The 12,126-nt window shown below is 44.5% G+C and overlaps 1 protein-coding gene across 6 annotated transcripts in view; it reads right to left on the reverse strand.

The window, feature by feature from the left end:
* LOC120396066 (disintegrin and metalloproteinase domain-containing protein 20-like) overlaps nucleotides 1-12,126 on the reverse strand; it is a 139,200-nt gene that overhangs the window by 28,240 nt on the left and 98,834 nt on the right. For 5 of the 6 annotated variants that reach the window (XM_039520961.1, XM_039520960.1, XM_039520959.1 and 2 more), the window contains 2 exons: nucleotides 10,186-10,291; nucleotides 1,892-2,075 (listed from right to left, as the gene is read on the reverse strand). In XM_039520961.1, coding sequence (XP_039376895.1) covers nucleotides 1,892-2,075; nucleotides 10,186-10,291 — 290 coding nt within the window. Of the gene's footprint in view, nucleotides 1-1,651; nucleotides 1,768-1,891; nucleotides 2,076-10,185; nucleotides 10,292-12,126 lie in introns of those variants that run through there. The other variant, XM_039520962.1, reaches the window with a different exon arrangement.

Below are 12,126 nucleotides of genomic sequence, written 5' to 3' on the forward strand. Positions count from 1 at the left end.
ATTTCCAGGGACTTTTTCCATTTTTAAGGCAGACTTTAAAGCACTTTTAAAACACAGCTACAATGGATCTTGAAGGCTTCAGAAAATTCTGCTATGATGTCACCAATATTCAGACATGAATAATTGGATTTACTTACTTAACCTGAGAAAACAAGTACTATGCATCTAGGAGACTGTATTGTGCAGATAGTCTCAAGTATCAAAATAAAAATACAGTGACAGTGGATGTATAAGAAGCTAATTAGATGGATAAACTCCTGAATACCCACCCAATGGAAGAATAACACATTGCCTAGTCATCCCATCAGTTGTATCTTTACATGTGAGGGAACAAATAGACCAGGGGGTGGGCAAACTTTTTTGCCTGAGGGCCACATCGGGGTATGGAAATTATATGGCGGGCCATGAATACTCACGAAATTGGGGGTAGAGTTGCAGGAGGGGGTGAAGACTCCGGCTGGGGGTGCGGGCTCTGGGGCAGAGCCAGAAATGAGGAGTTCAGTGAGTGGGAGGGGGCTCCAGGTTGGGGTATTGGGGGTCAGGGTTTGGGGGGGAGTGGTTTGGGGTACAGGAGGGGGCTCCAGGCTGAGACTGAGGGGTTCAGAGGGCAATAGGGGGATCAGGATTGGGATATGGGGAGGGTGTGAGGGCTCCAGCTGGGGGTGCAGGCTTTGGGGTACAAGACAGGGCTCTGGGCTGGGATCGAGGGGTTCAGAGGGTGGAAGGGATATCAGGGCTGTGACAGGGGATTGGATCATGGGGGGGGCGCTCAGGGGTGCAGGCTCCAGGCGGCACTTACCTCAAGCAGCTCCCTGAAGCATATCCCCTCTCTGGCTTCGAGGTGCAGCCAGGCGGCCTTCGAAGCGGGGGTGGTGCCTGTGGACAAGGCAGTGCGCAAAACCACCTGGCCACACCTCCATGTTCTACAGAGGAGCTGGGGGGAGGGTTTGAGCCAGAGGGGGGTCATGCTGGCTGCTTCCTAGGAGCTGTGCGGAGCAGAGCAATCCCCCGAATCTGCTCCCCAGCTGGAGTACCAGAGCAGGGCAAATCCCAACCCTGCTCACCAGCGGGAGCGGAGGGCCGGATTAAATGGTTTGACAGGCCAGATGTGGCCTGTGGTTTGCCCACTCCTGAAATAGAGCCCAGATGTGGGGAGGGATAGCTCAGTGGTTTGAGCATTAGCCACTTAAACCCACAGTTGTGAGCTCAGTCCTTAAGGGGACCATTTAGGGATCTAGAGGAAAATCAGTACTTGTTCCTACTAGTGAAGGCAGGCTGGACCCAATGACCTTTCAGGGTCCCTTCCAGCTCTATGAGAGAGAGGCACTATTTTAACACTTGAGGATTTTGTATCTAGATTTGTAGTTCAAACCCAGATAGATACCCAGGCAGAGAAGGCTTAATTCAAGTCTAACTATACTCAGAGCATGTTGCAAGATCAACTTTTTTGGGAAAACATTCTTCCTGAAGAGTATTGTCTTTTTAGTCATGCTCTAGCATATACTGAGCAAATGAAGATGGACTTACATAGCTTAGCAACTTCAGGAGGGAAGAAGACATCTAGGGACAGATTTTTTAAAGTATTTAGGCCCTGAGGTGGAATTTTCAAAAGCGCAGAGAACCCCAGGATTGTGACACTGACCCCTACTTACCTTTTCTCCATCCACCACACAAAAGGGAATAGAACATCTGCTGATCCTTGTAAAGAGTTAAGCTGGTCTTCTTCAGCTGCTTCTGGATGAGAACAGGCTGTGCTTATAGGTATCTCTAAGGTTTTTCAAATAAGAGAAAGGAAGGAAACCTAGACTGGGGAAGAGGAGTTGAAGGCCTTCCTCTCCATTTACTCTCTATTCCTCCCGATTCACAAATCTAACTATACTTACTACTGTACCTTGTTATCACCACATGCTGTGCCATCTCCCACTGAGCCAACATCCACCGTGTCTCTCCCACTATGAAATTCTGTACCCCAACACAAGATATCATCAACTGGGGTTTGAACTATGGACCCAAGACTTTTCATCTGAGGTATTTTTTTAACATTAACACACTGCAGTCTTCCACACAAGACATCGCTGAAAGAAAAAAAAATAAGAACAGTTGCTTAAAAATTTATACAAGATTTGAAGAACTCTGTGTGAGAGTTGTGGTATGTCTTACTATGGAAGAAGCAAAGTCTCTCCCATAAATCTTTTCCAACACCCATTCTCTGTGTGACTTGTTAACCCCTGTAATGTTCCATCACAATTACTGATCATTCTGAAGCAAACACAGCCCTTCGTAGCAATCAGGAGCTCAATGTTGCAGCAGCAAGGTACAGAGGTGACAGCACAGCAATGTGAAAGGCTGCTTCTGCAGTACTCCTAGCCTGATGCCTAGGAATAAGGAATTGAGTTTGTGTCCTGAATTTGGATCCTATACTGTAAGTCTACTGTTCTACCAGCAGCCCTCCTACCCTCTGTAAAGTGCTCCAGTATGTATGGATGAAAACTGGTAGTTTTCTCATTTCTATTGGAGTTCTCACTGGCTCTATCCTGGTTGTCCTGTTTCAAATCTGAAGGATCAAATCACTATGGTAGGATATGGTAGGATAGTTCAGCGTGAAAAAGGCTAATATCATTCTGGAGTGTATTAACAAGAGAATTGTATTTAAGGCATGGGATTAATTCTTCCGCTTGACTTGGTGAAGCCTTGCCTAGAGTATGTGTCCAGTTTTGGGAGTCATACTTTAAAAAAAGATATTGACAAATTGAAGATTCCTGATTAGTGGGAGGAAGTGATGGCAGGCATTGCGTATGGCTCGAAGTTCTAGGACATTTATGTGCAGGGAGGTTTTGGTTGAAGACCATAGCCCCTGGACTGTGTGGTGAGACATGTGTGCGCCCCACCCTGTGAGGGATGCATCAGTAGTCATTATGAGGGATGGAGCGTCCTGGAGAAAGGGGACTCCAGAGCAGAGGTTGGAGGGAACTGTCCACCATAGTAGAGAGCCTTTGACACCAAAAGGTATGGAAAGAGGCTTGTTTAGAGTGTGCACATTTGGTCTGTAAACTGTGGCCAACCAAGCTTGGAAGCACTTCATGTACAGGCGTGCATTTTGGACCACGAAAGGGCACAAGGCCATGTGACCTAGTAGTTGTAGGCAGTCTCGGGCAGTGACCTGGGGACTGTTGCAAAATTTTGTGGCCAGTAGTTTTATGGTGTTGAATTGGTCAGGTGGGAGAGATGTTTTTGTTTATTTGTAGGCCAAGAGATAGGAAACAATCAATGGGGAGCCATGTGAATCTGAGAGCTTCGTCGAATGTTGAGACTTTGAGGAGGCAATCGTCAAGGTAAGTAACTATTATGACCCCTTGTTTCCTGAGGTAGGCGGTGACTATGGCTAAGAGCTTGGAAAAAACACGGGGGGCAGTGGAAAGTCCGAAGGATAGAATCCTGTATTGAAAATGTGTCAAGCTAAGGGTAAAACGAAGGAAACGTCTGTGGGCCGGATGTATAGTGACATGAAAATAGGTGTCCTGTAGGTCGAGGGCTGAAAACCAATTGCCCTGCTCCAGCGCTGGGATTATGGTGGTGAGAGTAACCATCTTGAACTTTTGCTTTTTGATAAATTTGTTGAGCCTCCTGAGATCGAGGATCAGTCGCCATCCCCCAGTTTTCTTTTCTGTTAAGAAATAATGGGAATAAAAGCCCTTCCCTCTGTGTCATTCGGGCACTAGTTCCGCTGCTCCCAACTGAAGATGTTGTACTTCTTGGAAGAGCAGTGGCTCATGAGAGGGGTCCCTGAAGAGGGATGGGGAGGGTGGGTGGGTGGGAGGCAAGAAGAGGAAGGGAATAGAGTAGCCAATTGTGACAACCTCTATAACCCATTTGTCGCTGGCAATGCTCTGCCATTGATGGGAGAATGGTCGTAGGCAGTGTCCAAAAATAGGTACATGTGGTGTACGCGCTGAAGTGGGAACGTTGTTTTTTAGGTCCTCGACCAAAATTTCAAATCTGTTTATTAGTTGGAGAGGGTTGAGGCGTTACTGAAGAATTGAGACGACGACGCTGGTATCTGGCTCTCTGGCGTTGCTGTTGTTGTTGTTGCTCCTGTGATCTATGGAAGTGCTGTGTACATGCGGGGTAGCGTGGACGGTGGTAAGGTTGAAATCTATATTGTCGCCATTTGGTCGTAGGGGTTTGGATTCCTAAGGACCGAAGGGTTTCCCTTGAGACCTTCATTGAATAAAGTACGTCATTTGTGATGGAAGCAAAGAGTTTGTCACCATCAAAGGGAAGATCTTAAATGGTACTCTGGACCTCTCAAGGAAAGGAAGAGGAGAGCCATGAACTTTGGCGCATGACCACTGCTGTGGTGGTGGATCTTGCTGCAGTATTGGCTGCATCGAGGGCCGCTTGAAGAGCGGTACGTGATATGATTTGTCCCTCAGAAACTAGAGCTGTGAATTGTTGCTTCTTTTCTTCTGGAATGTCATCAATAAAGTCCATGAAATTGTTATAGTTTTGTGGCCATATTTTGCAAGAACTGCAGTATAATTAGCAATACGAAATTGTAGTGTTGAAGATGCATATACTTTACGTCCAAGGAGGTCCAAGCATTTACTGTCTTTGTTGGATGGGGTGGAGCGGGAATACTGCTGTTTGGCCCTTTGGTTGGCTGCGTCTACTACCAACGAGTTTGGTGCTGGATGGGTAAAAAGGAATTCAGAGCCCTTAGAAGGGATGAAATACTTGCGATCTGCTCATTTACAGGTAGGTAGGCTTGTAGCGGGGGTCTGCCAGATGGCCTTAGCAGGTTCTAAAAGGGCTGCGTTGATTGGTAATGCAACCCTAGAGGAAGAGGAGGGCTGTAGGATGTCCAATGCTGTTGTTGTTCAGGGACCTCCTCCAAGTTAATTCTCAACTCACTGGCAACTCTTTTAAAAAGGTCTTGAAACTGTGAGAAGGCATCCAAAGATGTTGTGGGAGGGGAAAGTAAGGTTTCTTCAGGCGGTACCTCTGGGTCTACTGGAATAGGAGCAGGATGTGATTTATCCTGCAATTGTGACGGTGCTGCCTGGTGTCTTGCATCAGTGGCAGGTTCGTCAACTGTTGGTGCTAGGCAGGTGTTGCGCCTGGTTGAGATGGAGTAGCGAGTGTGTTCTCGAGGATACGATGCCCATGGGGCCCAATATTGCCACAGCAGTGGGAAGGTCATAGGTGGTGCCATCCAGGGGTTCACACACCATGGGGCAGGATCCTGACAGTAGAATGAGGTAATTTTTCTGTGACCTCTGTTGACAGGGATCTGAGGATGGGAATCTTGATACGGTGAAAAATCCCCTTGCGGTCCAGCTTCCATCCAGATCCTGAGTCAGCCATTGGAGAGAAGTAGGCATTCAGTAGGGGTGACTGCAGGATAGGTGACACGAGGAGTTCCCTTGACTGAGTAAACTGCAGTGCTGAGGCTCCTGTGTGAGGTGAAGACTGTGCAGGAGGAATCTACTGTGAGGAAAAATTCCTCTGCACCGGTGTTTTGAGCCTTGACTCACTACTGGTCAGCTCAGCGGGTATCAGTGCCGGAGCCGGTGCTGGGAGATCAATATCAGCCTGTGGGGGGTCAGGCAGGTCCTGATATGTCGGCACCATGACGGACGCGGTGCCGAATGGTGCCAGAAGAGAGGCAGGCAACTGGAAGCCTGAAGCCTCGGCACCAGAACTTCGTGCAGGCACCGCAGCCGCAGGTGGGTTTCGCACGGTGCTGGAGGAGCCCGGTGTCTTAAACGTGCTCAAGCAGGGAAGCACTGGGAGGGAAGCGGTAGACCTGCCTGGAGAAATCTTATCCCGCAGGGTTTCCTTTGTGGATGACAGAAGGTGCCTTTTTTAAAAATTCTTCTTGTGCTTCTTTGAGGCGGGGGGGGGGGGAGGGGGTTGAGGCCGCTGTGGCGGGCAGTGGAGCTGGAGTCAACGCCTGGGTCTGAAACTGATCCTAGGGATTTCTGAAGGAGGAGCAGTTTCAGTCTAAGCAACCTGTCCTTCCGTTTAATGCAGTTGGGACCATCTCCCCCAAACATTTTATACATTGAGTGGCCATCTGAGAGGGGGATAGGCTCCTTGCAGGTAGAGTAGTGCTTAAAGCCTGGGGAGCCAGGCATGTCAGAAGCGGCTGCGGCTGACAGGAACGAAGAAAAAAAAAATTTTTTTAAGAGAAAAAATATAAAAAATGGTAACTAACTACGACTAACAACAAACTAACAAGCTAGAAGGGTAATTTTAACAAGAGGAAGAAAGTTCTTGAGCTCCGTCTCAGGCCGGGAATGGTAGAGAAGGAGCTGAGGAGACCGGCCACGCATGCATACTATTAAGGTATATTCAGAGCAGGGGAGCAGGCTCTGCGCATGCGTGGCCGGTACGAGTACTGCTGCAAAAATCTCCGAGCGAAGGCACAGAGACGCACCAACACAGGGACATCTCTCAAAGAAGAATGTGAGGATGTTTTTACTCAGGATATTTCACAGAGGAATTGTGTTCTCTAAGCATAAAGTGAACCCTTCCCTTCTCTTTTCACAAATAAAAGCCTTTAAGAAAAATGTATATAATTGGAAATCTTATAAACCTTTTGTTTATTTTTTACAGGTTGAAATGGCAAACATCTCTATAAAATGCATACTTGTAAATATGTTACCTAAATGCAAAGCTTCTAATATAATTTCCTAATATCATTGCTATGTCAAATGTTGTATGTACCAGAATGGAATTTAGTACTATAAACTACTAAACTGATTAATAATACAAGAAGCCATTTAAAGTATAGAATATTTATATTGGTGAGGGATTACTTAATTATTTAACAGTACATAACTCCCTCACCCAACTCAGGAAGACAAAAAGAATCATCTCTCCAAAATTATGAAGAATCAACAATTTCTTTAATAACTATTTAAGCTACAAGAGTTCTCTTTAAAATACTGCATTTCAAAGAAACTGCTTAGAAAACTAAAAAAATTTACATAAAGAACAGGAGAATTAGGACTTTTTGAGAACATAATTTTATCTCCTGTTGAATTCTAATATAATCTAAGGAATATCTCAGAAAATAGAGAGGATAAAAAGAAAATTAAAACTCTAAAAGTTATCTGATATTTTCCTGCCACAGAAGAATAAAGACAATTAGAGGCATATTCATTCTTCATTCTTTGCCTATTCATTAAGCAGACTGAATATTTACAAGCTGCGGGTGTCACTAAAACCAGCCCTCGAAGGCATGGAGCCAGTGAAAGGATGACAAGACTTAAAGAGGTATATTTTCATATAATTACATGACAATAGGAAGAAGAGTATAAAAACTCTGCAATGAACATCCTCAGCCTCTGCTACAACACATAACACCCATCAATTCATCCTGTCTCTCTCTACAAACAAAGTGCTACAGATACATAAGAAGAACAAAGAAGCTGTCACCAGAGAAGCCTCATGAAAACCTACCCAAGGGCAACCTCCTGAAGAGTTCAGTATAGACTGGTGAGAGGAAGTTAACTGGAATGCTGTCAATAGATTAGATTTAAAAACTGGTTTTATTGTGAGACTGAAATGCTTTTTGTTAACAGTTTCTCCTGTTATGTACCAAATGATTAGACCCTATATTCCTGGAGAACATAGAATTCCTGGAGAGAATATCAATTATTGGTAAACAGAAAAAGTTGGGATTTAATTGGATTTAAGATTCTTAACATTCATTACTTGGCCTGTCTTAAAACAGCTCGTCAAATGACTTCTTTTAAATAATGTCAATACTTTCTCTGACTTCATAGGATTTAGTTAAGATTGAGCATAGTAAACAATTATAAACTGTTATTCCTGATAACCAACAGAACTCACCTATCCTGAAACAAAGTTCTTTGGCCAACTGTGAGAAAGAAAAGGTGTGAGATGGAGTGAGAGAGCTGCCTTGCAGGAGACCTGAAGAACTCAATATGAGGAAAAACCCAATATGAGGAGACTTGAAGCCTGGAGCAGTCTTGCTAAATAACTCAACCAGAGACACTTGCCACAGGAAGGAATCCCAAGCAGCTGATTCCCTATAAGAGAGTGGAAGCATTTCTTGGGGAGGGAGGATGGATAGATTGCAGCTTCTCAGAGTCAAATGGATAAGAGAGACCCTGGGAAGGAACCTTTTTCATTTGCCAAGGCTCTGAGGTAAGAGGCATGACCTGGGATAGATTTTTGGGATTCTGTAAGTGACTGGGGAAGTTTGTTTTTGGACACTTACCCCAAGAAAGGAGCCCAAATGGGCTGTGTGTTGACGAAACAAACCTTCATTAAAGTTTCTTGACTTTTTATTAAACTAAACTGCCAGCCCAGAGCCTTGTGTGAGAAAAGGTAGTGGGGTTGGATGGAGAGGAGACAGGTCACCCCTTCATTGCCCTTCTATACCCATTTATATTGGCAGTCCTGTTTTCTGGACTCACAGTAATTTGGGAAAATAATACCTCTTATTAACTTAACAAGAGAAAAGCACCCCATGGGCAGTTCAGGACTACTAATCTTGAAGTTAGTGAGTTTGTCTGACTGCTTGTTTCTCTCTCTCTCTCTCTCTTTCAGGTTACTTAAAGTTACAGGATCAGTTGGGACTGTGTGTTTGGGGACTGTTTGAGCCTTTGTTCCCTGGATCATTCTTGATTAGACTCAATCAGCCTTATGATCATCCTCCCCGTGTTTGATTAATGAGAGGTTTTGTCTGATCTAGGAGAGAAGGCCTTAAAAGCCACAGGTTAAGTGACAAAGGGGAGCTAGGAAACGAGGGAGTTTGTAAGAGGGAGCCATAATATAATTGCTATGGTTTGGAAGAGTCACATTGCCAGTACCAATACTGCTTCTGTCTCCTCCTGGCCTGCACAGAAGAATACGTATAACTACCTTGTGACGGTGCTGCCCGTGAGAGCCAGCTGAGGTCATTCAATTAGGGTGCAAACAAAACGGGGTAGACAAACCCCAGAAGCTGGTGGTTATTCCAATATTTACATTTACCAAGCCAGCACAGAACAGCTTCTATAGTACCTCACTAGTTACTTGGAAGTTCAAACAATGCAGTTCCCTTAAAGTGCCCAACCCCAGGCCTCTGTCCAGACACACGTCAGATATGATGATGATTGCTGAAAATCTTATCTCATCACATAAAAGAAAAGGTTCTTCCAACCCCAAAGGATCAGCCACATACGCAGGTTCAATTATAACTTAGATCTTACCCAAAATACACGCTTATAGCCAATTCTTATTAACTAAACTACAATTTATTAAAAAAGAAAAGAGAGTGTGTTGGTTAAAAGATCAATATACATACAGATTTGAATTTAATTCTTGAGGTTCCAATACATAGCAGAGATGAGCTTATAGTTGCCAAAAGTCCTTTTAGATATAGTCCATGGGTTATAGTCCAATGTCCATATTCAGTGACTGGGGATCTCAATCCTTATGGCTTAAAGTTTCCCCCTCTTGAAACCCAAAGCAGATCTGAGATGAACCAGGATCATGTCCCAGGGTTCTTATACATTTCCAGCAGCCTTTTGGCCTGAGAAAACAATAGGCTTAACTCTCCTTCTCCCAAACATCCTGGCAATTAGCACAGGGTAATTTATCCATTAAACAGTTCAGATACAGGTTACCACAACCTTCAAAGAGACATATAGACAATAATACTATTTCCCTCAAGTGTCTTCCTAAATGTTAATATTCCTTTTTTGATCTTTGAATCAAAGCTATAGCAATAGACAAGACTTGTTTGCTTACATCACAAGACCTGAGCAAACACCTACCCTTCTACCTCTAACAATGCAGACTTGCATTTCAAAGCTCTATTCATTTACATATCTTCCTAACCAGTTTCTAAAGTTCGGCCATGGGTCAGGTCAGTCTGTGCGTTAATTAACTCTTTCTGGCCCTGTCACCTTTCAATGAGATATTTATATTACACTCATAACGTCACATACCTTTAAAAAAAATCAAGCCTTATCAAACACAGTGGGGGTGAAAATGAAAGGTTTAAATAAACTGTACTGCTCGTAAAATGCTGCTCTGCATTTCCTCTCACTTGTCTGATTTATTTTCGACACTACTTAAAATAAGGGGTTTTGTTTGTTTGTTTCAGTGGTTTCTTCTTAGTACATTTTCCAATAGATCAGAGACATCTATATATATAAAACTTACTTGTCTTGACATTTATTGTAAGTAAGTCCATCCCCACCGCAGTTGCCACACCGATCACCTTTAGTATTCACTGCTTTGAAACAATTCAATGGGGCCAGATGTGCTGCTGCAAGGGGAGAGGAAAGCACAAGGTAAATGACAAGACAGAAATAAAGCACACAATGTATTCTATTCATTCCTCCAATCATTTCAAGGCATTAAGGGGAAACTGAAGTTATTCATCTGTAACCAGAGTTCTTTGGAATGAAGTCTCCATATTCACACTCATGGGAGGCACCCCGGGTGCAGATATGATGGTGGAACTTTAGGTAGCAGTGCCGGTTGGAACTCTCACATACTCACAAGGCTATAACCAGCGGCAGCTCCAGGCACCAGCGCTCCAAGCACATGCTTGGGGTGGCAAGCCGCGGGGGGCACCCTGCCAGTCCCTGTGAGGGCTGCAGTCAGGCAGCCTTCGGCAGCTTGCCTGCGGGAGGTCCGCCAGTCCCACAGATTCGGTGGTAATTCGGCAGTGGGTACGCCAAAGCCATGGGACCAGCGGACCTCCCACAGGCAAGCCACCAACTTCACATTACCAGCAGACCTCCCGCAGGCACGCTGCCAAATGCTTGGGGTGCCAAAAAAGCTAGAGCCACCCCTGGCTATAACAGGGGGCATGGCACTTCACCCACCTCAGTGACTTCCACCACTTCCTCCAATTCTCAGGTTGTACTTAGGACTCTAAAGAAGAAGAAGGTTGAGTGTGGAGAGTGACTATACAGAGTACATCTTGAATTCTGGCTACAGGTTGATAACTTCCATTTCTTCTTCAAGTGTCCTCTGCATATTCCACCTTGTGGGACAGTTAGACAAGCAGTACTCCCTTTGGATGGAGATGGGTCCTATAATAGAGAGAGATTGAAGTACTGCCCTGCAAAACTGTGCATCCAATCTGTATCCTACATACAAAGAGTAGGGTTTTGTAAAATGTTTGCGAAGAGTTCAAAGTTGCAACACTACAGATCTGTATAAAAGGAATATGTCTAAGGCAGGGGTAGGCAACCTATGGCACACCTGCCGAAGGCGGCACACGAGCTGATTTTCAGTGGCACTCACACTGCCCAGGTCCTGGCCACCGGTCCGGGGGGGCTCTGCATTTTAATTTAATTTTAAATGAAGTTTCTTAAACATTTTAAAAACCTTATTTACTTTACATAGAACAATAGTTTAGTTCTATATTATAGACTTATAGAAAGAGACCTTCTAAAAACATTAAAATGTATTACTGACATGCGAGACCTTAAATTAGAGTGAATAAATAAAGAGTCGGCACAGCACTTCTGAAAGGTTGCCAACCCCTGGTCTAAGGCATACCATTGAAGCTGCCTGGGTCCTAGTGGAATGGGACTGAATTCTCTCCAGAATAGGGTCTGATGCTAAAGTGTAGGTCTCACGAAAGTACAGCTTAACCAATTCTGAGAGTGTATGAGATTTGAGGACTTGTTTCTTTTTATCAGGCTAGAAATGAATAGATTACAGCACTATCTGAATCATTTAGCCCTATTGAAATAATAAGCTGAAATGGGCACCTACAGTAAGAAGTGTGTTTTATCCTGCACAGGTGTGGGCTTAGAAAAAAATACTAGTGAGTTAATTGACAGATAAAGTTAAAACTCAGTCACCACATTAGGGCTGGAGATGTAGCTCTCCTCTATCCTTATGAAAAAGAGTGAAAGGTGGGTCAACCATGACGGCCTGCAATTTACTCTCTTCTAGCAGATGTGATGGATTGGCTAAGCAAGAGACTTCAACCCTCGTTAGCCCTTCACACTGTATTTCCTTTTTCTCTGGGCAGGAGGAGAAAAGGTCCTGAACCAGGAGGGGCTGGGCTCTGTTTGTTTAAAAAGCAGCAGCCACATGACAAACCTGGAGCTGCAAAGAAACCCCAGGAACTGTATGCCG

The sequence above is a fragment of the Mauremys reevesii genome, linkage group 1 (genome assembly GCF_016161935.1).
Source record: "Mauremys reevesii isolate NIE-2019 linkage group 1, ASM1616193v1, whole genome shotgun sequence".
In the NCBI taxonomy this organism is placed as follows: Eukaryota; Metazoa; Chordata; order Testudines; family Geoemydidae; genus Mauremys; species Mauremys reevesii.